The sequence below is a fragment of the Lasiosphaeria miniovina genome (genome assembly GCF_030549165.1).
Source record: "Lasiosphaeria miniovina strain SMH2392-1A chromosome Unknown B0T26scaffold_2, whole genome shotgun sequence".
NCBI lineage: Eukaryota > Fungi > Ascomycota > Sordariomycetes > Sordariales > Lasiosphaeriaceae > Lasiosphaeria > Lasiosphaeria miniovina.
Window position 1 is genome coordinate 6,167,283 of NW_026848221.1, and position 22,152 is coordinate 6,189,434.

General features: G+C 56.8%; 9 protein-coding genes across 9 annotated transcripts; 5 read left to right on the forward strand and 4 right to left on the reverse strand.

The window, feature by feature from the left end:
* Nucleotides 1-1,212: 1,212 nt before the first annotated feature.
* Nucleotides 1,213-2,118, forward strand: B0T26DRAFT_636284 (uncharacterized protein; the record flags this gene model as incomplete). The annotated part of the gene is made up of 2 exons (XM_060436814.1): nt 1,213-1,298; nt 1,422-2,118. Coding segments are annotated over 2 exons (783 nt in total), but the record flags the coding sequence as incomplete, so codon positions are not given.
* Nucleotides 2,119-3,584: 1,466 nt separating this feature from the next.
* B0T26DRAFT_177777 (major facilitator superfamily domain-containing protein) lies at nt 3,585-5,425 on the reverse strand. The gene is made up of 2 exons (XM_060433597.1): nt 4,455-5,425; nt 3,585-4,398 (listed from the first exon to the last, which is right to left on the reverse strand). The coding sequence occupies exons 1-2, from the start codon at nt 5,268-5,270 to the stop codon at nt 3,814-3,816; spliced, it is 1,401 nt and encodes a 466-aa protein (XP_060301438.1). The 5' UTR covers nt 5,271-5,425; the 3' UTR covers nt 3,585-3,813.
* A 6-nt stretch (nt 5,426-5,431) lies between these two features.
* B0T26DRAFT_177781 (uncharacterized protein) lies at nt 5,432-6,383 on the forward strand. The gene is made up of 2 exons (XM_060433598.1): nt 5,432-5,846; nt 5,950-6,383. Exons 1-2 carry the CDS (start codon nt 5,582-5,584, stop codon nt 6,342-6,344), a joined length of 660 nt encoding a protein of 219 aa, XP_060301439.1. The 5' UTR covers nt 5,432-5,581; the 3' UTR covers nt 6,345-6,383.
* Nucleotides 6,384-6,422: 39 nt separating this feature from the next.
* Nucleotides 6,423-7,616, reverse strand: B0T26DRAFT_638898 (tryptophan synthase beta subunit-like PLP-dependent enzyme; the record flags this gene model as incomplete). Its single annotated transcript, XM_060437086.1, has 2 exons — nt 6,423-7,284; nt 7,426-7,616. The coding sequence occupies 2 exons, from the start codon at nt 7,614-7,616 to the stop codon at nt 6,423-6,425; spliced, it is 1,053 nt and encodes a 350-aa protein (XP_060301440.1).
* A 3,492-nt stretch (nt 7,617-11,108) lies between these two features.
* B0T26DRAFT_640177 (uncharacterized protein) lies at nt 11,109-12,083 on the forward strand (the record flags this gene model as incomplete). The annotated part of the gene is made up of 2 exons (XM_060437205.1): nt 11,109-11,482; nt 11,579-12,083. 2 exons carry the CDS (start codon nt 11,109-11,111, stop codon nt 12,081-12,083), a joined length of 879 nt encoding a protein of 292 aa, XP_060301441.1.
* Nucleotides 12,084-14,530: 2,447 nt separating this feature from the next.
* On the forward strand, nt 14,531-15,846 carry B0T26DRAFT_639553 (uncharacterized protein; the record flags this gene model as incomplete). The annotated part of the gene is made up of 3 exons (XM_060437146.1): nt 14,531-14,982; nt 15,064-15,239; nt 15,299-15,846. 3 exons carry the CDS (start codon nt 14,531-14,533, stop codon nt 15,844-15,846), a joined length of 1,176 nt encoding a protein of 391 aa, XP_060301442.1.
* Nucleotides 15,847-15,946: 100 nt separating this feature from the next.
* B0T26DRAFT_635922 (uncharacterized protein) lies at nt 15,947-16,954 on the reverse strand (the record flags this gene model as incomplete). Its single annotated transcript, XM_060436775.1, has 2 exons — nt 15,947-16,586; nt 16,755-16,954. The coding sequence occupies 2 exons, from the start codon at nt 16,952-16,954 to the stop codon at nt 15,947-15,949; spliced, it is 840 nt and encodes a 279-aa protein (XP_060301443.1).
* A 209-nt stretch (nt 16,955-17,163) lies between these two features.
* Nucleotides 17,164-19,082, reverse strand: B0T26DRAFT_698596 (Mur ligase). Its single transcript, XM_060441435.1, has one exon. It carries the CDS (start codon nt 18,592-18,594, stop codon nt 17,374-17,376), a length of 1,221 nt encoding a protein of 406 aa, XP_060301444.1. The 5' UTR covers nt 18,595-19,082; the 3' UTR covers nt 17,164-17,373.
* Nucleotides 19,083-19,298: 216 nt separating this feature from the next.
* Nucleotides 19,299-21,681, forward strand: B0T26DRAFT_177838 (uncharacterized protein). The gene is made up of 3 exons (XM_060433599.1): nt 19,299-19,700; nt 19,965-20,493; nt 20,596-21,681. Exons 1-3 carry the CDS (start codon nt 19,690-19,692, stop codon nt 21,358-21,360), a joined length of 1,305 nt encoding a protein of 434 aa, XP_060301445.1. The 5' UTR covers nt 19,299-19,689; the 3' UTR covers nt 21,361-21,681.
* Nucleotides 21,682-22,152: the final 471 nt, after the last annotated feature.

Here is a 22,152-nt window from a genome sequence, read left to right on the forward strand (position 1 = left end):
CCTCCGCCACCTCCAGCCATTCCAGCGCAGCCCGTAGAGGACCCTTTTCGCCCAGTCCCTCCACAACGCAAGCCTGTTGGCGCACCCCATGCACGGTATATGCCACAGCAAAATCCTGTTGATCCGACAATTGCTTTTCCTTTCGCGAACCAGCCACAAAGGACGGATGTCGTTCAGCATCGTATTTCTGCCAGATCCTATTCAAGGCCTGTTCCTCCCGGGCAGTATTCTGAAGTGCCCGATGTCCCCAAACTTCCACCGCCGGCGGCCTTCATGGTCCCGCCTAACGAGAACCCGTTTCAGCAATACTCGTCGGAGGGTGTCCAGGACCCAAACTATATGGTACAGCAAGCGTATTCCAGGTCGCCTCCGAGGCGTCCGCGGCGTAAAGATGTTGCCAGGGCGAATACGACAGCAAGCCAAGAAAGCCAGGGTGGGAATAGAAATCCCCAGAGCCCCCCGCGGCGCAAAATGCCTCCGAACACGCAAAACACGACGTTCCCATTTTCGGATCTTGTGCCTGGAAGAGGTACGGCGATACCGACATGGGACCGGAATCGAACGTATCCGCAGCCGCAGGCACCGCCGCAATCGCAGCAGCATTCCCAACCACAGCCGTACCCGCAACAGCAGCAGTACCCGCAACAGCAGCCGTATCACCCACCGCAGCTATATTCTCAACAGCAGCCGTATCGTCAACTGCAGCAGCATCCTCAACCACAGCCGTATCCGCAACCACAGCCATATCCGCAACAGTCGTATCCGCAACCGCCTATCCCTTCGTTTCAAGGACCGGTCTCTTCCAACCCTGTGTTGGGTAGGGATGCGGCTCCGTCTCAAAATCAGGCACCTTCGAGTTTCCCCAGTGCAGATACGATTATCCCCGACACAGTAGACCGGTCAAGTAGTGTATACCGCCAGAGTGTATACCGCCAGAGCACCAGTCCGCCCAAGGTGCAGCCTCCTAAAGGATCGCCTCCCGATGAATCACTCGCCAAGGAACCGGTACCTGATAGTTCAGCCCCCCGAGAACCTGCTGCTAGAGGATCACCTCCTAGGAAATCACCTCCTAAACCACCCCCGCCAAGAGGCTCACCACCAAGGCCGGCGCCCCCCCAAGGGTCACCTCTCCAGTCGTTGCCCCTTAAGTCAGCCCTTCGGTCGTCACCTCCTCGGTCATCACCGCCGGTTCCAGAGGTCAAGCACTCGCCTTCAAACTCGGCCGACTCGTCTGCCACGGCCGTCAGCACGCAGCCCCTTCTTGCACAATCACGACAAGACAATGGCTTCTCCAACCCGTCGCGGCAGACCACCGGGGGGTTCTCTAACCCGTCACGACAAACCACTGGGGGATTCTCTAATCCGTCGCGGCAGACAACCGGCTTCTCCAACCCTTCGCGACAGACCACCAACCTGGGGAGCGTCTCGCGGCCGAACTCGGACTACTTCAGCGAGAAGAGGCAGCGGCGCAGCAGGCTCGACTCGCGGACGCTGTACATGAACATGCTGCTAGCGCTGGAGAAGATCCCGCGGCTGCACAACATCCTGGTGTCGTTCTTCACGTGGATCCTGCTAATCGGCTTCATCGTCATGACGGGCTCGTTCATGAGCGGGCCGCTAGACCCCAGCGAGGACAGCACGCTGGGGTCGGCGGCCAACGCCTCGACGCTGGTGGTCGGCACCGTGAGCATGGGCATGGGCCTGCTGGGCGTGGGCTGGCTGGCCTTCCGCTGGCGCAAGAACTACGTGTGGCTGCTGAATAAACTGTACCTGCCGCTCGTGCTCAACTCGCTGGCCGGCTTCATTGCCACGTTTGTCAGCATCTACGCCCAGCAGAGTGGCGAGTGGCACATGCAGGCCATCATCACCATCTCCGTCGAGGCCTTCGTGCTCGTAACGTCGAGCGTCCTATTCTGTGTCTATAATTTCTGGTTCTCCGTCCGCGTCGGCGCCAAGAGCAGTAGCAGCAGCAGCAGCAGCGCGAGGTATCAGGACACTAGCTACTTTTCCACCGGCGACGGCGTCGGCGGCGGCGGCAGTCTCTCTCGCAAATCGCTCGCTCACAGAGTCTACAGCGTCCGCAAGGCACCGTCGCTGGCTCCCGGGAGCGTAGTCTGATTGATTGTGGCTATAATCTTTTTTTCTTTCTCGTTTTCTTTCTTTTTGGTATTTATGCTAAGTGTAGTTAGTTCTAAGGGGCGGTGAGGTTTTTTTGTTGTTTCTTTTCATCTTTTTTTTGTCTATCTTAATAAATTGTATTGTATAAATCATTTGGTTATTGGAGAGAGAGAGAGAGCATATCTGGCAATGATATAGTGACACCCCAAAATTATACCATAAATTGATCATATGTATCACCTGTAATCATGATCAACCAAACCCGACACGTTGGGACGATGTGTGCGACTTTGTAGAGTGGCAGAGATGAGTTGACTAGAGAATTTAACACTCGGGCCACTATCACTCCTACTCCTACTCTTACTCTTACCCTTACTCTTACTCTTACTCTTACTCTTACTCTTACTCTTACTCTTACTCTTACTCTTACTCTGACTCTGACTCTCCATTCCCTAAGTCGTGCCATATACTCATGTCCGGCTGGCTGCCCTTTTCCTCTGCCATCTATTCTCCCAGCCAAACAACGATATTCCTGCCGATTTCATCGTGTCTCAGGGAGGGGTTCGTAGGGCATGAAAGTGCAGTACACATTACCAAGTGTCACTCTCGATTTCGACACTGTGCTGCACCATGATACACAACGTAGTCCATGACACGCTCCTTCTTGCTTAAGATAGTTGAGAATACGATAGAGAATTTGGATGCAAAAGGGACTTACCTATGCCACTTACTTCATTAATACCGCTCACTCAAGGCTTACGTATATCTCCTCTCTCAACTTGTATCAAGGCACTCATTCTGAAACAGGCACGACAATGCAAGTAACGTGAGTTTGGGGGAAGAGACTCGATTTTCTGTCTGTCTGTCTGTTTGCCTGTCTACTCCACCTAGCCAGGCAACAGAAGAACAGAAGACGGCTGTATATAGTTATAAAACGAGCGACACAGCCAAAACCCCCCCCCCTTTCTCTCGAAAAATCTCTCATCCTGAAATGGGGATTTTACCCAGAGACAGAAACGCAGATTCTTACAAAAAACAAAAAACCAACGCCCACGAGACCGGCCCTGGCGATAGCGCGACAGCATTTTCGCCTAGCCACGTCTCGGCCCAACACACCGTCCCAGCGATGGCGTAAAAGCACTTTCGCTGTCGAGTGGCGACGAACCTCGGTTACGACAGCGTATCTAAACACGGATGGGTATCATAGAAAGCAAACAGCCACAAAGAAATTGCAATAAAAAGTCCAGACATTTACCACTCCCCGACTCCCAGTAAATCAGACCAAGAGGCGATAGCGCAGAAGCATTGTCGCCCCGGTCCGCACCCGGAGTCTCGCATTGCGCCGTTTCCCAGCGATGGCGTAGCGGCACTGTCGCTGTCGAGTAGTCTAGCCTCGTTGTTGTTTTCCGAGGGGTTCCCAGTTTCCCCAGCCAGCCCATCGCCATGGAGACGGGGCGGGAACGTGCGTACCCTTCCTCGTCTGAAAAGACGCATGTAAAACCCCAGACTGGGATATGAATCGAAGACGTGTGTATCCGAAATGTCGGAAGTGGTCCGAATATAGTTGCTGAACGAGAGTCGAGAAACGAACCTTTCAGGGGTCGGGACGATTACCGCTGAATCGACCAAAACCCCCCCTTTACCTCCCATGGTGACACCACACCTGTCACCCGCATAGCCCCCCAATCCGCACCACTAAGACCGACCATTCCACCACATGCGCTTGAATCCCCGTTGCTCGGCTTCGCGGCGAGCGGCTCCGTCCTGAAACTCGCCTGCAGAATCAACCGCCGAGCTGTTGCTGCTCGAGACTTTGTGATGCTTGGGCTTGTTCCCAAAGATCCGCAGGAGAATGGTCATCGCAATGCTGCTAGCAATGCTGAGGCAGAGGATCCCAATCATGGTAAAGTTGCTCCGTCTGTACTGGTGCGGCCCTTTGACGGCGTCCTCTGGCCATCCTGTGTACAGCGCGTAGGTAGTGGTGATGCTCCCCAAATTCCCGAGGCCCGAAACCAAGGCAGATGCGGCTGCGACGCCGACCTCGCCGTGGCGTCTCTGGAATATCTCGTTTGTCCACGTCATGCATATCGGGACCGTGGGTCCCAGTCCGAATCCAATCAGCAGTAGTCCACCGTATCTGGCCCACCGGTCAGACAGGGCGAAGGTGACCGTGAGGAGGCCGGCGATCTGGATGCACACAGCGGCGGAAAAGAAGACGGCACGGTGCCGGTGGAACCTGTCTGAAATAGGGGTAACCAGGAGGATTGCACAGAAGTCCATCTAACTACCGGTTAGCTTGCCTGTCAAATCAATACACATGAACCAAAATTTCTCACCATCCAGATCGGCGCGAACAGCAGGCTGATCTGCACACCAGTAAATGTGGGATCGATGGAGGCGATGATGACGTTCCCGTACAGCTGAGTGCCGATTCCGACGCCAACAACTCCAAAATACATGAGCACCAAGGGCCACAGGCGCCAGTCGATCAGCACGTGCCACAGGTCCTTGAGATTCCAGGGGCGCGAATGGTAGACTCTCCGGAGGTCGTGATAGTGCACCAAGGCGTCCTCGCCCTTGAGAGCTTCGGGGCTTGCGGGAAACCACTTCATCCAGGAGCTCCTCACGCGCGTCTCTCCGGGCGCCAGAGGTCGGTCAGGCAGCCACCAGAGAAGGATTACGCCGAGGATGACGCCCAAAAGGCCGTAGACGAGGAACATCCACCGGAAGCCGACCAGGCCGCCGAGGCCGTCCATCTGCTGGAAGCCGGCAGACACGAGGCCGACGACGGCAGCCGAGACCTGGGAAGCGGTGAAGTACATGCCGATGCGCTTGCCGGTGCGCGAGGGTGGGTAGAATAGGGTCAGATAGTAGGCCATGCCGGGCCACATGCCGGCAATGACGACGCCCAGCAGGAAGCGCAGCAGCTTGACGCTCCAGGCGGCCTGGACAGCGGTGAAGCAGGTGCCGATGACGCCGACGGCGAAGACGATGCGGGCCATCCAGACGCGCGGGCTGAGCCGGCTCATGATGAGGTTGGAGGGGAGATCGAAGATGACATACGACACGTAGAAGAGGGCTAGGGCGGTCGACGTGTCTCGGGCGTTCATGCCAAGCACCGACATCAGGTCGTGTCTGGCGCTCTGGTTCATGGTCTGGGCGATGCCAATGTTGGATCGGATGGCCGAGCAGAGGAAGTAGAGCACCCAAAAGGCCGGAATGATGCGGAGATCGAGCTTCCTGATTGTCAGGGGCACCACGGCTGTGTGAGTTTTGCTCTCTCCTTTTCCTTCTCGTTATTCAAGACGGGACTAGACACACCTGTAGACCTTTTCGACTCTCTCAACCTCATATTCGGGGTCATCGCCGCGTCTATTGTCGTCCTCCAGCCGAGCCACCTCGTCCAAGGCCGCCTTAAGGCCGTCAGCAGACGCATCCTGAGCCATACTGGGACCGACAAGCAATGGAAGCGCGTGCTAGCCGTCTTTTCTGGGCTCAGGTCTGGTCCAGCACCTGCGAGATGGCCTCCAAGAAGCCAATTTCACTCTCAGCAAGCGGGATAGGGTTGTGGGAAAATGTGGGCCGAGGTCGGAGGGTCCAAAACTCTGGACCCAGCAACCAAGGAAAAATGAAGATCGGGCAGTCAGGAAGGAGAGCCAAGGGGGAAGGGGTGAAGGAGGGAAAGGTGAAGGAGGGGGAGCACAGGGAAGAGGATATTTGCGAGCAAGGCAAGCAAAAAAAGATTTCGCAGGCCGAATGTGAAAAGGGTTACTGGGGCACCCGAGAGTGGATTCGAATTGAGTTTTGGATTTCAATTAACCTCCGGAATAGTTCACACCGTCGGATCATTCACTCTGCAGCCCGGAGCAGCAAGAACAGCCCGCCCGCCGCTATCGACTGCGGAGTCGTCCTTTCTCCAGAACCATGGGACTGACTGCATGAGGGCGATGCAACCCAAGGAGGAAAGAGCTAGCTCAGTCAACCGAAAAATTGCCTCATCACAACCCCTCCCTCCATCCGGATGGAAAGCTTCTAGGCTTTTAGGTAGAGGTTGTGCCACCACCCAACTCGAGCATTTTTGGACAGGACATGCACCTATTACTAACTCGATGCCGGTGATTTGCACCTCGTCCCAACCCACATGCACATGGAACACGACATGGCCGAGGAGATGCAGCAAGAGAGAAAACGGACCCTTTCTTGCTGGCAAATCTCGCAGGTTCTAGCACCCTACCCATCTATTTATTCATTGACCAGTCTTCTCCCATCTGCCCGGCCACCCGAGGAGTAGGTAGCTTCCAGTCTCATGCAAGAGTCGAGTAGGCGTTGAGGGCCAGCTGGCCGCCGAGGTGCGCGTACAGCACGTTGCTGCCGTCGGCAATCTCGCCATTGCGGATCATGTCCATCATGCCGGCTAGGCTCTTGCCCTCGTAGACGGGGTCGGTGATGAAGGCCTCGGTGCGGGCGCCGAACCTGATGGCCTCGATGGTGCGCGCGTCGGGGATGCCGTAGGTGCCGCCGTGGTAGCGGTCGTCGAGGATGATGTCGGCCGCGGTGATGTCGTCGTCGCTGGCCAGCCCGATGCGGGCGCCCGTGAACTTTGCGATGCGCAGCACCTGGTCAAATGTCTGCTGCACCTTGGCCGACGCGTCGATGCCCACGACGCGCCGCCGCCGCGCCCCGAGCGCCTTCTCGGCCAGCTTGAAGCCCGCCACCATGCCCGCCATCGTCGACCCCGTGACGGCGCACACGACGACCGTGTCGAAGAAGACGCCCAGCTCCTTCTCCTGCGCCGCCACCTCGAACGCCCACCGCGCGAACCCCAGCCCGCCCAGCGGGTGGTCCGAGGCCCCAGCGGGGATGTAGTACGGCTTGGCCCCGGCCGCCGCCAGCTCCTGCTTGAGCTCCGCCAGCGTCGGCTTGTGCTCGATGCCAAAGGTCGACGGGTCGAGCCGCACGTCGGCGCCCATCAGCCGCGACAGCTGGATGTTGCCAACCTTCTCGTAGCCCGCGTCGCTCCAGTCGACCCAGTGCTCTTGCACCAGCGCAACTTTGAGTCCTAGCTTGGCCGCCGCCGCTGCCACCTGACGCGTGTGGTTTGACTGGACACCGCCGATACTGACCAACGTATCGCATCCCTGGGAGAGCGCCTCGGCCACGAGGTATCTAGAAGGGTGGGGGAAGCATGCCGTGTTACATCGCCTGTGCCGACTCACTGGAAGGGTAGGTTCATAAAAGGGTGGGGGTGGGGGAGAGGAGGAAGGCGGGAGTGGGTGACGAGAACGAGAACGAACAGGAGAGACTCACTCAAGCTTTCGTGTCTTGTTGCCTCCATAGGCCAGGCCCGAGTTGCAGTCCTCGCGCTTGGCGTAGACGTTGACCTTGCCCCCGAGAGCCTGCGAGATGCGGGGCAGGTGCTGGATCGGCGACGGCCCAAAGGTCAGCACCTCGCGTGGGATGCTCGCAAACGGCTCCGGAAGCTCGAGAGTCGTCGCCATGGTCGCTAAAAATTGTTTCCTCTTTCGTCGAGTGAAACAGGTTCCAAAAGTAGGCAGGCCAGGGCCGCAAATGGTAACTCTAGTACAGCTCGCAGCAAGGAGCAGCAGCAGCAGCAGCAGTACCATCGCTGCCTTCTTATGGTCCCCGCCCTGGGCAATGTCTCTCCTCACCTCATCCCCTAAAACCTACCTTACCCTCCGGCTGTGGGGTCACCTTAGATTGCGTGTAATAAGTCGTTCTCCTCTTGTTTTTGTCATCTCGGCCTCTTATCATGCTGTGTATTACTAGCTTGGGAGCTGCCCCCGAGCGCTCCTTTCCTGAAGCAGACTCAAGCCCTGCCTCATCATCATCGTACCAATCACGGGCCCGCGAGAGCTGCCGTAAGAACTACCGTAGTAAGGCATTGGCATGGCCGTTTACGCCCTTTACGCAGCAGGGGGGGTAAGTACCCAGTAAAGTAAGCACTTCCTTCTTGCATGTGCTCCATCCCATTTTTGACATGGGCAGGCGATATATGGAGGCTGCTGTTTCTGGTTGAACAAGGCCTCGTTGGGTTTCATTTTGCAGGTCTATGACAGAATACCAGGTTGCCAAGTTTGGTGGTCAGTTAACATGCGTGTGTGTGTGTAAATGCGGGGTGAGAAGTAAGATGCGGGCTGATGGCACGATGGCACAGAGAAGATCTTTTCGATGGGTAGGTCCGAACTTCGGGCCGTGGGTGACGTCCAGGCGTGGAATTAACTTGTCTGACAGACCCTGGGGGGTTTTTTTTTGGCTGGCTAGCTAGCCGCGCTGCCGCAGACGTAGCGTCAGGCGACGACTTCGGCGTTGGCGTTTCTTTTTGGCTGTTTTGTGTGGGGTGGTGGTAGGAGGGGGGGCTGTCTCATGGTCAGCACTTTATGCCTTGTTGCCTCGTTGCCCTCCTGGCATCCAAGGCTTCGAGGCAATTTAGAACCTGAATTCAATGGGGGAGGGGCGCTTTTCAAAATGGGGCTGTTGTTTTTTCTTCTTCTTTTACACAATCGGAATTCTAGTGCCGTGCCCGTCAACCCCCCCCCAAAAAGAACGTACGCCGCCCTTACATTGCTGAGTCGCCGTCTTCGACAGCGACCAATGGAATGAAGCGACAATGCAATTTGCCTCTTGACAAGCCCGAGAACAACCAACACTGACGGCGAGACCAAGGGCCTCGTCGCCTCGGGACAGTCAGGACCTACCTAGGCGCCCACGACGTAATACGCAAGCGTGTCGTTGTCAATCTTAGGCACTCCACAATCTGTCCAAATCGCGTACCTTGGCCGAGTATCACGAGCCATGTCAGCGTCGATTGGCAAGCGACAGGCACCCTCTTTTCTCACTTCACTTCTCTCTTCTTTGACATCAGAGACGGGGGTTCAGTGACTCCGGGTGACTCACCGGAGCCGGTGCACGCCTTCTCATCGACACACTACCTAGGTTGCGGGAGGGTGCGCTCTGTGACTAGTTGATATTGAGTTGCAAGCGTGAGGCGCATCTCACCTTTTACTCTGCACACCCAAAGTCCTCAGTGCTTGGAAATCTGCGGCACCCCTTGGCGGGCTAGGCGTGAATCTCGGAAGACGCGATGCAGTGTTGAACGACGCATTGGGGAAAGGAAGTCCTACCCGCTCGGTTGCAGCAGGCGGCAAGAGGCCCGACAGCCGTCTGGGTTATGCCATGTCTGTCTATGACTTACTTCATGCTGATACACGGAAACAAACGTCTGGATTCTGAGGCCTCATCGGGACTTTTTGTTCAGACCCCTGTCTTTCTAGCCACCCAAGCCTCTAAGTCTTGGTGCTAGTAGCACACGATTGTGCTATACTACTCAATATGGGTCATACCGGGTCATACCGACCGGTAACCCCTTGAACAGCCTCCAACGTCCTCTCAATATTCCATTCCATTCCAAAAGGCTCGAGGTGGAGGCAGACACTGGACGTTTGGTTTTCATAGTTCCAGGGGCCGGAAAGGCCCCAACGTCTTGTGCAGACGCGTCAAAAGGAACCATTTACACACTATCGGCCAGCCACAGGACAAGGGACAAATTGTTGCCCGGGGCGAAGCTTGCAGCCTGCGGGTTCTGCAGCAAAAACGGTTTCAAGCAATGGCGTCGTTGACGTCTGCACGTCTTGGAGTTGGGACTTTCTGTGTTGTTGGCTAATATCTCCCTCCCCCCGCCCGCCCGCCCGCCCGCCCCCCTGCCTGCGGCTCGACGCCGTTGGCCGACACCGAGCGGCTTCAATATCGATGTCTTCGGAATACTCGAAACCCGGGCGCCTTCCTGTTGTTGGTTGGCAGAGGACGGGTTTCGTTTCCAGGTTTGTCCACCTTACCTCCGCAGCCCGCCCGGCCTCGGCGCGAGCGAGGGCGGGTAGGACTACCGATTCGCCATACCTTTCATTATGGATAGGGGCCGCGCCCGGCTGCCTGCTGAATCTTAAATCTTAAACATGGAAGTGGCTGCCAAACAAATGCGAAAGCACTGCCAGGTCTGACGTGCAGAACTGGCCTGAAGCGAGCTGCCGACTGGCCCTCGTTGCATCTTTCTGGGCCTGCATTGCGAGGGGCGACGGTCGGAAAGAACGCGACCGAGAGGCTGACGACCCGAAGTGCGGGTTTGGCGGGAGGACGGCTTGGACTTGCACTTTTGGGGAGGGGGGGGGGGGGAGGGGAGGCTGCAGCCTTGCCAGTAAACTTAACCTGAGCCGTCAACCCTTGTGACTCACGGCTGCCTCACTTCCTTTCCCTGGCATTTCGTATCGAGTCGGGCAGCTCCAATCGAGTCACGCCAGCTGCCTGCCTAAGTCGCAGAGACAATACTAATAGGCCTGCAGCCCGCCTCGGGCCATGTCGAGCGACTCTAGGAGGATCTTCCGGACTGATCTCAATCCATTCCATTCACGGTTCCAACCTACCTACGCTACAACGAATATGTGCAGGTAGTGAGCGAGACACCAAAACCAATACCAGTTGAGCTTACATCATGCACTCGCGGACCAATCACGTGTAGGCAAGTTGTAATCCCAGATTCTTGGAAGCTTCGCTGTGTCAGGCTCTGATGACAAAGCTGAGCTCTGTGGCCCCACATTTCCTTCCCCACTCCCGCCGTCGTCAGGCGTCAAAGCTGCGCCACCCCAGACCTTGCCTTGTCTGCCTGCCCTGTTGTTTTTGGGCTCCCACCTCAATTTTCAGGCACGTCTCCTAATTCTCCCGCCTTCCACAATAGGACCCTTCTCAAACCCATCTACCCAAGAGCTTGGTTCAAGACGCCGACCTCGTCCGTGAGGCGTGGAATATTTGAATACACGTACCCCTGCGTTCCATTTGGCTCGTCCAGTTCATATATTGTCTGGGCCTGCTCTCCGTCATTTTTTCGTCGCAAACCGTCCCTCCCTGCGCTTTCCAAGTTGGCTATCCTCAGCGGAGGCCCGGAGCTCTTCGTCGCGCACGGCGACGTGTTTCCCGGCAAGATGAGCGTCGTCTTCGAGACTCGCAACTTTATCCACGATGGCAACTATCCGCCCATGGATGAGCACCACCACGATCCTAACCCCGACCCCGACCGCTTCTCAGATCCGACAGACGCTGTTGTCAACGAGTTGGCCACGGTCGCAACGTTTAATGCTCCGCCACCCAACTTCGTTGACACATCGGAGCCCCGTCTCGACCTCGGTGCTCCGCCACTGTCAAAAGAGGACTCGCCTACCGCGACAACGCCCCAGCGCATCAAGGCGATACCGAAGCCGGACCGCGAGGTGACCAAAAATATCGACGGCAAATATGTGTGTACCTGGCCGGGGTGCAGCGAAGACATGAAGGAGTTTGGTCGCAAATGCGAGTGGAAGTAAGTTTGCCCCTGCCCCTCTGGTGGTCGTGGTACTGCTGCTGCTGCTGCTGCTGTACATTGTGTGTGTGTGCGCCGACTAACAGGGTGTTACAGCAAACACATGGACAAGCATGATCGCCCATATAAGTGCGCCGCCATAGGTTGCGAGAAGCTTCCTGGTTTCACATACTCGGGCGGGCTGCTGCGGCACGAGCGAGAGGTGCACGGGAAGCACGGCGGTCCCAAAAACTCGTTCAACTGTCCGCACGTCAACTGCAAGCGCCACACGAACAAGGGCTTCTCTCGACTGGAGAACCTGAACGAGCATCTGCGGCGAGTGCACACGCAAAATGGGGCGCCAAACGGAACCGAGGGCGAGACCGATGACGCGGCCAGCGACGCTGCGGCGGGTCCAAAACGCAAGCGCGAGCCCGAGGAGGGCGCGGACTTGCGTGAGGAGATCAAGCGAGTGCGGCTCGAAAACGAGGAGCTGCGCCGGCAGGTCGATGCGCAGAACCGGCAGACGGTGTCAATGATGCATAAGATTGCTCAGCTCCAGGAGGCTTTGCAGCCGCGCCTTGCGCCTCAGGCTCCTATGGCGGCCGCAACAATGATTTAGGAAGCATTTCCGACCGACGCATAGGCTGTGCCATCTTCACCCTGCAACCCTGACACCCCCCATACCGGCTCAGTACGACACGCAGTCCCATCTTGAGATTTCCTTGCATTTTTTCCTTCATCTGCATTCGAACATGATCCCCCCTCTTTTCATTTTGTCATTTTGTCGACCACAGATGAGCATAGCATGGACGAGGAGTTTGACATTTTCGGGCTGGTTGAGCGATTCCGGCGGGCACCTTTGGCTTTTCTTTACCCTTTAGTCTTTTTGAATCGGCGTTGGGACACTGGCGGGGCGAGATATACCAAATACATAACGAACCCAAGGTAGATTTTAGGACAGGGAATATGGCGTTTTTTTAGGTTGCGAAACGTTTTTCGAGGATATTTACTACCTCCTTTTGCCTCGTCTCGTCTTTTGGGGGTTTGTTTGGGGTGTGTTCGGCGGAGGGGAGGGGAGGGGGCGGATGGGGTTTGTTTCCCTCGCAACACACAAATGTTACAGCTTTATTATTTGTCTGTCTGTCTGTTGGCACGAAGTCATGAAATCAAACTTCACGCAACTCATGCGCGGCTTTTCTGCTTGTTGGGGGAAGCAATCTATCCCTACCTCTACTTAGCTATCTACCTCTCTCTATCCACTCACCTCACCTCACCTCACCTACTTCTTACCATCTCGTCTCTATTATGGAATATGTATAAAGTATTGACAAAATTAGTTATCTAACAGCGCATGTCTTAGGAGTTGTATCTATATTTGTTCACGCTCTGTCTAGGTGTCTATTTCTAGGATAGGATAGGTAGAGGATGGCTAGGTAGGTAGGGATGCACCCTCTCCACCACGCCTTGCCTTGCCGTCCCTCTCCTTGCCTGCACAGTATGTATGTATGTATGTGTGTATTACTTGGGTTACCTTGCTGTTGCTGTCCCATCCCCGTCTACCCTATAACGCAGAAGCCTCCTGCTAAGACACATAGAATATATTGCTCTCGGGCACGGTCGTAAAGGCGCGACTCGCCGAGAACTTGACGTGTGTGTTTGGGTGGGAACATCAACATCAGGCAGCTGCAAGCTGCACGGTGGGCTGTTTTTCCTTTTTTCGGCCTCGGCTTCTTGTGGTTGGCTATCTGGTCGATATTACGGTATTTACATACATCTTCTTACGCGAGGGGGGTTCTTCGTTTCTTCTCTCTCTTTTTTCTCTTTTTCATTATTTGCCACTCAGTGACTAGACGCTGAAGGCAAAGCAAAGCAGAATACCAAGGCTCCAGCCTCACTACCCGTGAAGACGCACGCTTCTTCAGCCGTCTCTCTAAGTTGATCTAGTGATTATTCCGCAGTAGTCGCGCGCAGCTAATAAACGAGGGAACGATGACTGACGGAAAGGCTTTTTTGCCTCCTTTTTTTCTTCTTCTTCTTGTATTTTGCCGCCCTTCATTTCTCTCTTCCTTGGTTCTGGTTTTTTTTTAGGCACCGAAGTACGTACCAAGAAGAGAAAGGCTCCAGGAATGGAAGGCAAGAACAGCATGTCCACATCATCAGACCACGCGTCCCGGAAAAAAAAAAAGAAGGGAAATGCTTAAATAACATCCCTGCCCCTGTCTGCTGCCCCGCCACTTAGCATGGCTTGTCGTCTGAACTAATTTTCATTTCTTTTTCTCTTCTTTCTTTTGAAAAACAAAACTTAAGCGATTGGAGGCCCTTGCTTCTGTGCCGTGCGACGGCGCCTGGCGCGCTAGGTGGGCTGTTTTGGGTTGTCTCATGCGTAAGGTTGAACATGTACAATTGCCTTAGGCGGAGACAGATTGGACGCCTCGCGATTTCAGGCAGACTCGCTCTCCCGGTTTTCGGTCTTTTTTTTGGGGGGGGGGAGGGCCTCGGGATAGTGACGTCGTTTCGTCGGATCTATTTTGGGGCTACTGCTGCGGCTACTTAGGTATCCCCTCAGCCGTTCAAGAGATGGATTTAACATGGGAACGGCGCGAGGCCGATTTGCTTGGCTGTCACTTTGTTGCTGAGCTGGAAGCCGCATGTAGTAACTCTTGGGTGCCTGATGGATCGCTTTTCCGTGGTAATTTCTCGTCATTAGCTTTGCTGCAGATCTTGAAGGCCCTCCCCTCCAGGGACCTCCGATCTGGCTGATGGAGCTTTTCGAACCCCTGTGGGGATCCATGTGGGATCGCGGGGTACCCCGGCCTGTCCTAGTTTCAGCCTTTCAGGCACCTTTTTTTTAAGCCATTGTTGTGTTGTCCCATCAGTGTGTGATTACACGGCGGATTGCTTCAACTGGAGTTCTTATTCACCATTTCGATCCCCAGTCGCGCAGTAAGAAGAATACTTGGGTAGGAAAGCACGGCCAAGTGCTAGCTGCAATCCATCCAAGGTGAAGCCGGCTTGGCAAAAGGGGAAAAAACAACGACTTCGTGTCGACAATCACATCCCACAAAAATGACCAAGGAAGAACAAACCGTGGTCCCGGCGATCCCCGCGCCGCCGGCTGTGTCGGTGCGCACGGTGCACATGGCCGGGCTGCTCGTCGACGTGTACGGACTCGACGAGGTGGCGACGTCTAGCGTGTCACGCATATCGTGTCTGTGGCTGCACCACCCCCGCCTGCGGAAGAAGGAGGTCATGGCCGACATTGCGGCGCGATGCGTCGATGCGTGGTGGAAGGAGAACGCCGCCAGCGGCGCCACCGGTGAAGCGTCGTCAGATGTGTCCTCTAGCGGCGGTGGCGGTGGTGGTCGCGGCCTGATCGCCCTGGCTTTCGACCAGCGCAACCACGGCACCCGCCTCGTGCACGAGCCCGCCAACGGCGCCTGGCGCGAGGGGAACCAAACTCACGCCCAGGACATGTTTGGCACGATTGCGGGCACAGTGGCGGACCAGGTTGTTTTGCTGTGCGTTTCCCGCCCTTTTCTCTCTTTCTCACCTTCCGTGTGTATGCATTTCGGCAGCCAGGCATGCTGACCCTGCCCTAGCGACTCGGTAGGCAGCTATCTCTTCCACGATGGCGAGGATGGAGGGCAGCCAAGGACAATCGACCACCATGTGGCACTCGGGATATCCCTGGGAGGCCACAGCGTGTGGCAGCTAATGTTTGCCGACCCGAGGGTGCGCACCGGTGTAGTCGTCGTGGGCTGCCCTGATTTCCAGTGTGAGTCTCACCCCAATGCCCCGAGTAAGAATTGCACGTGCTCAAAAGTCACCAAACAGATCTCATCGCGGACCGGGCCAAAAAGTCAAAGAGAGCGACATATCTCTCCGCCTGGGAAGGGACCGGAGACGACGGGGCGCCGTCTTTCTTCGGCAGCCGCGACTTCCCGCTGGCCCTGGTAGAGTCGTGCCGCAAGGCGGACCCCAAGGGCATCCTGTTCGGGACGTCCAGCGTGCCGGCCCCAACAGCGCCGGCGTCGCCACCAGAAGCGGCCGACAACGGCGACGCTCTGAGGCAGGCGCTGCACGACCGTCTGCGCGGCAAGAAGTTCCTGCTCTGCTCCGGCGGCGACGACAAGCTAGTGCCGTACCGGTGCTCAGAGCCCTTCCTGCAGTGGTTCAAGGAGGCGACGGGATCTCTATTCCAGGACGAGGGCATCTCGGTCGACGACCGCGTCTACCCGGGCGTTGGCCACACGTTTAGTCCGGCAATGGTCAAGGACTCGATCCGGTTCGTCGTGGACGCGGTTGCGAGCGCGGGCCGGGGCGACCCTGCTGCGGCGGCGGACGGGACTGCGAGCGACGAACAGCGGGCTTCCAAGATCTGATATCTTGACCACAATATTTAGAGGGGGCGGGTCCCACCCGATGCAGACCGACTGCGTGGTGTTTTTGTTACTTTGGCTGCGTGCTTGTGATTCTACGCTACTACCTAGCCTCTATATCATCCCCCATCGTCCCCCAAGGCGTCACTCCGTTATCTCCCAGTGCCTCGCTCCCATCGCCCAGCACCCGAGTGCCAACACCACTGCGTACCCGCTCCTCCTCGCTGAAGAAAAGCCGCTGGTCCACGGCCCAGCAGTTCCGCGCGCGCCTCTTCCCCGCGAGCGCCTCTCCCACGCCGTGGGGGTCGTCAGCCCACTGGCCCACCACCAGCTGGACGCCCTGCATAGCCTCGGCCTTTTCCCGCGAGATATGTGCGCCGCCGCCATCGCCAGACACCCCCGTGCTCTCCGGCAGGCGGCTCTCCCCCACCCCTGGCGGGTTGATGCCGACAAACCCAACACGGTCCAGCGGGAGAAACCCTATGGCGGCGCAGTGGGCGTCGACGAGGCGCGCGCGCTTAAAGGCGTGGCTGACGATGGTGAGGCGCTCGGGCCAGGCGGCGTGCGCGCGCCAGAACTCGACGACGGAGAAGAGGATGTTGTAGTACGAGTCCAGCGCGCGCTCCTCGAGCAGGATCCTGCTGGTACTAGCAAGGGGGAGGAGCTCGAAGAAGCCGTTCGCCGCCGCCAGGTTGTAGTAACTCCGGGCCTCGGACAGCTGTGTCTCGCTGCGCGTCGGGCCGCTGGAGGGAGAGGACGGCGCCGGGTTAAATAAGCAAATGAATTCGCACGGAAAGCAAGCAACATCATCTCATGATTTATGAACAAAGTACAACGAGAGGGAGAAACCCAAAAAAAAAGAATTGGAATCGAAATAGCAAGACAATGAAAAAGAAAATATTCACACCCACCCAGAAAACACCAAAACAGCGCGCTCGTCGCCGGCCAGCACGCGCACGCCGGCGCGGATGTGTTCGATAAAGGTGGGGGTCTCGCCGCGCTTGTAGCTCTCGATCAGCCACTCGCGCTCGTCCCAGCCGTTCGCCGGGCCGTCGGTCCAGATGGCATGCCCGCAGACGACGACCAGGTGGTTTGGTGGAGGAGAGGGCATGATGGCTTGTTTCTATTTATGCCCTTTTTGGTCTTTGACGGGTTTTGTTGTTTATTCTTGCCGGGGGTTGAGAGGATAGCGAGGATCAATGGAGTGAGGTTGGAACTAAAGCCACCTGGATGAACCGTGCCCAAGCCGGAACAAAAACCGATATTTAAACCTCAAATCCGTCGGCCAGAAAAGACAGCATTTTGGACAGCTTTTCCGGGATATATTAAATTACGATGAATTGAGTAATGAAGTTGAATAGATTTTGCTAAAATTATAGTTGATATATATCCAAGTATATAAACGAATTCCGTAGTCTTTTATTCAGCCGTCTAACTACTGCGAATTCTATTCCGTCTAGGGCTGTTGAAACCCCTCTACGGCCTGATGAGCTGACCGATATTTATTTATTTTATCCTATATCATTACCTTTACGAGGCCCGGAGCAGCCGCAGGACGCTGGAGACCAGATAGAGACTGCCGGCGATGACCAGGGGACCACCGGCGGCGCTCGCCGACGCCCAGGCCAGGGCATCCTTGACGCTGTCGCCCGCATTGTACAGCCCGGCGGCAGGGTCCGCGCCGTGGCGGCCCGCCACCTGCAGGATCTCGGCCGGGTCCGTGGCTTTGACCCAGGGCATCCCGTCTACGGGCTCAAAGCGGACGGCGGCCACCCGGTCTCCGGACTGGAGCAGCAGCGCGAGGATGCCGTCCATGTCCTTGCCCTGGGTCGCGGCCAGGACCCAGGTGACGGGCTGGCCTTGTTGTGCGCGCAGGTGTTTTTGCACGTAGGCGGCCAGGACCTCGGCGGACTGGGTGTTGTGGGCCCCATCTAGGAGGACCTTTGGCTGGCGGTCCGTGATCTTGCGAATGTCGAGCATCTGCAGCCGGCCCGGCCACTGCAGCTGTCTGACTGCTGGGAGAAGGCCGGCCAGCGAGCTGTCGTGGTCGGGACGTGCTAGACGGAAGGCCAGATGGGCGCAAGCCAGGTTTTGGATCTGGTGCGGCTCGAAACCCGCCCCTGAGAGAGACTCGGCAACACTGGCCACGTTGGGGTAGTGCACCTCAACGCCGACGTCCCTCGCGTGCTGTTCGATGACGGCGCGGACTGACGGCTGGTTGGATGCGTCGACGACACAGGGCACGCCGGGGCGCATGATGCCGGCCTTGTGCAGGGCGATGTCGTCGAGGGTAGTGCCGAGGAAGGACTGGTGGTCGAGGCCGATCTTGGCGATGACGGTAACGGCCTTGTGGTGCATGGCGTTTGTGGCGTCGAGCTTGCCGCCGAGACCCACCTCGATGACGCCGAACTCGACGCTGTGGCGGTGGAAGATCTCAAAGGCGGTGGCCGTCAGGAGCTCAAACTCGGTGGCGCCGACGCGGTCGTCGCTGTCGCGCTGCTTGACCACGTCCTCGGCGGCGCGGAACACGGTCTCGGGCACGGGCTTCTCGTCGACCGTGATGCAGTCCCAGCGATCCACGAGATGGGGCGACGTGAAGCGCGCGCACGACGCGCCGCTGGCGCTGAGCATGGCTGACAGCGACGCACATATCGAGCCCTTGCCATTGGTCCCGGCGACGTGGATCGCCTTCCACGTCTGCGGTGTGTGCTGCAGCAGCCGGCCAATGCGAGCCAGTCCGAGGTCAATCATTCTGTCTGTTTCTCTCTCACTCCGACTCTTCTGTTTGATTTAATTTGCCTTATCTTGTCTTTCGCTGGCGTGCGCGCAGACACTTGTAAGCAGCGCCGTCACCGCTCCACTGTCATGTTGTGGAACGGTTGACCGTTGCCTGGCCGCTCGCGACACCTTGCAGCAGAACCACGAGTTGAGGATCCAGTGAGGGACGATGGTGTCAAATGAATCTCATGACGCCCGGCACACCTCAACGCACCTGCCTCGGTCGGCACTGCAATTACTGCAAGGTGGACCCGTGGCTTCCAGTTGATGACGTCGATTCGTTTTGGCACGTCGCGACTTCCACGTACCGAGCAGTACTGTGCAGTATGCAGGGCAGCGTGCAGCCTGGAACGTGACTCACGTCGTTCGCAGGGAAAGAAGCTCTCGTTCTCTCCTGCCAAGGCTTCGGATTAGGTTCAACTTTGCCGAGCCTGAACCTGTCGATTTTAGCGCTTCCTTCCTTCCCTCTGGAATCGATCCGATCGGGCCCAGCAAGAGCCCCTACGCTGTAAAAGAAGCTTGCCCGATAGGTGCATATACTCCGTAAGTCAGCTGCGATAAAAGTTATGGCATTTAATTCGTCCGCACACTGAGTGGCTCTGTGGCCGTTAGTGCCGTTAGCGCAGCAAGTCCATTGCAGTGTACGGATAAACTCAAGATTGATTAAGCATAACCGCACAAAAATCTTAGCGCATGCATTTATCCAATACTCCCAAGCCACTCAGCCCCTAGCGGAGGCTCCCTACGGACCGCCTGGAGCAACAAGGGGTCCCTCCGTAGCCTCCTGTGTAGAGAACGGAAGCCGCGTCCAAAAAGGCAATCACGCATTTTTCGCCGCCCGCCTCTTCCTTTCTCCCTTCAAATCATCCGCAACCCCACGACTCCTGTGCGAGGGTCCGAATCGACACGTTGGTGCATCAACCCCAACATCGAATTCCCATCGATTGACGAGTCAACGCTATCGCACCCGTTGTTGCGACTGCACTCGTCTTCGTTTTCACCCTCGTTGCGCATTCAATTTCGCAGGAATCCGGCTCAAGCCTTGTCTTGCGACCAAAATCGAGGAAGATGGGTCTTCGGTAAGTTCCTCCTCTCCTCCACACCCCCGTGTTTTGCCCACCTTAATTTTGCCCTTCGGTCGTTGCGCGCGTGCGCGCGCACGCTTATCCCCCGCGATCCTTTTTTTTTCATCGCGCGTTTGTCGGCTTTTGGCCGCCAAACCCGCGCCGCATCGTTTCTTCATCAATTTCGCATTGTATTATCGAGACGGCAACTTTTTTCCTTTGCGCGCCTGCCAAGTCAGCAAGGCCTTGTGCGCTAACTTGCCCATTTCCTCCTATCAGATTGTATGAGCCGCCAGTCGAATCCGACACCCAATTGCGACCCGCAGCCGACAAGAGCCCCGCGCAAGCGCGCTCAACCATCCGTCGAGCCCGCCTCGTCCGGCTCAATCCCGACCAGATCCGTGACCGTCGCCGTCGCGCTCTAGACGCTACTGCAGCGTATACTAGTTACGACCCGCCACCTAGACGCATTTCGTCATCGCCCGATTCAACCTCGGCGGCCTCGGCCACGGGCGACAACAATGACATGGGACCGGACTCGGAAGCCGGACGCCGAGCGTTGCGCGACGTCGCCAGTCGCATGGGAATACTGGACGACCGCGTCGTTGCCCTCTTTGGCGAGCGCTGGGCCCACCTGCATGCCGGAGCTCAGAACCTCGATTATGAAACGTCTCGGTTTCTCCCCTCTACCATAGGCCCGGGCCTTGATTCCGACTACTTGCCCCAGAGGCGGCTCGGACGGCCGCCTCCGGCCGAGCAGTATACCATGGTGTCTAACATCAGGTCTACCCAAGCTCCCGATCACCCTGTATGCACCCACTTACCCCTCCGCATTACATCGTTAGTCCAGGTGCGAAATGCCTGGATTCAGCTGAAGAACTATAACAACTAACTGGTACTGTCGATGTAGTCTCGCGCCGGGACACGATCTCCTGCGGCCCTTCATCGGATCCGCATGGCTAACAGCATGCGCCAGATGCGTGAGTCGCGATTCGCTACCGAGACCAGGCCAGCCCTGGGTCCCAGTCGCCGCCGCACCGCGCGGGCGCCACCGTACACCATCGGTCCAGCTCCACGCCCAGCTCCAGCTCCAGCTTCAGCTCCAGAGCCATCCCCGGGTGCGGGCCCGGCCTCTGCCACAGTCGACGGCCTGGGTGACCGCAACAGGAGTCTCAGTCCTGAAGAAAATGCATGGGACACTTTGTTGTCCACTCTGACGCCCGACCCTCAACCACCGAGCGTGGGGTCTTCTTTTGCGTCTGCTTCCGCTCTCGCCTCGGCAACGACCTCCCAAAGCGCTGCCGCCGCTTCTTCCAGAACTTCGTTCACTAACCCAGATGCGGCTGAAGAGTCTCCATTCGAGCCTCCGTGCGAGTCGGGATGTGAAAATTCCGAGACGGAGGGTGACGAGGATGACGAGATGGAGCACAACCATCTCACGCGCTTTCACCGGACCGTTCGCGACGGCGGCGGTGACCGTTCGTACGCTGATATCGTACGCGATACCGGCCTAGCCGTCCCCGGTGGCGGTGATGGTCTCCTCGAGCTTCTGGGCGGCATTGAGGACATGCAGCACATTGTGCGCAACCTTGCTCGGCGAGAGGATATCCCCGACGAGTGGTGGGCCGAGGCCGGCCTCTCTCGGACTCTTTCACGAGAGGCGTCGTCGAACTAATTCCGAGAAACGAACCGGGAAATCCATTTCTTTTAGTTCTTTTCTTATGTTTCCTTCTCTCCTTGGATATGGTGAAACCAGAGGGGGGTTTCACTTGCTCGACATGGGGCGGGGTGGAAACTTTTTCCTTTCACGAACGATTTTCTGGAGAAAAGGCATGCGAAGTGCGTAATTCCTTGCGTTCTAGCGGAAGGCGTTTTGGATATTTTATTGGCTTTGTTATCTCAATGGCCATGGCTTGTCTTTTTGGGAGTTAAATTATGTGGGACTTGATCTGGGTTTTCTTTTTTCCCACTTTGTGACTGGGCACGAAAACGCTTTCTCTTATCTATTACCGGGCTGATATTGCCCGGCAGATTTCCTCCTAACGAGGTGGAATATGTCTGCTGTTTCGAGGGGAGGGGGGCCCTTTTTGGGTGGTAGATTTTGCTACCTTATGACTGATATGAGGGGGAAGTCCAAAGTGGCCGAACCAGCCGAGCATGCCGTTTTTTTCGGTATGTGTAAGAATACTCTGTATATAAAACGTTCCGATTTCTGAAGAGACCCAAGGCGAGCCAAGGTGGCTGGCTTTCTCTAGTCTTTTCTTCTGGCAATAGAGCAAGCGTTTTGCCCCGGCGAGGGTTCTCTGGCTGTATGAGATGATATATATCTATTATGTAGTGGATTGGCGTGCTTGTCTCGTTTCTCGATGTCTCGTCGAAACGCAGGATGGGTGCTCTGCTAAAGGTCCCATCCAACCCCTCACCCGAACCAGATCTGTAAGTAGGCTTCCCCAGTTTCAAGGCGTCC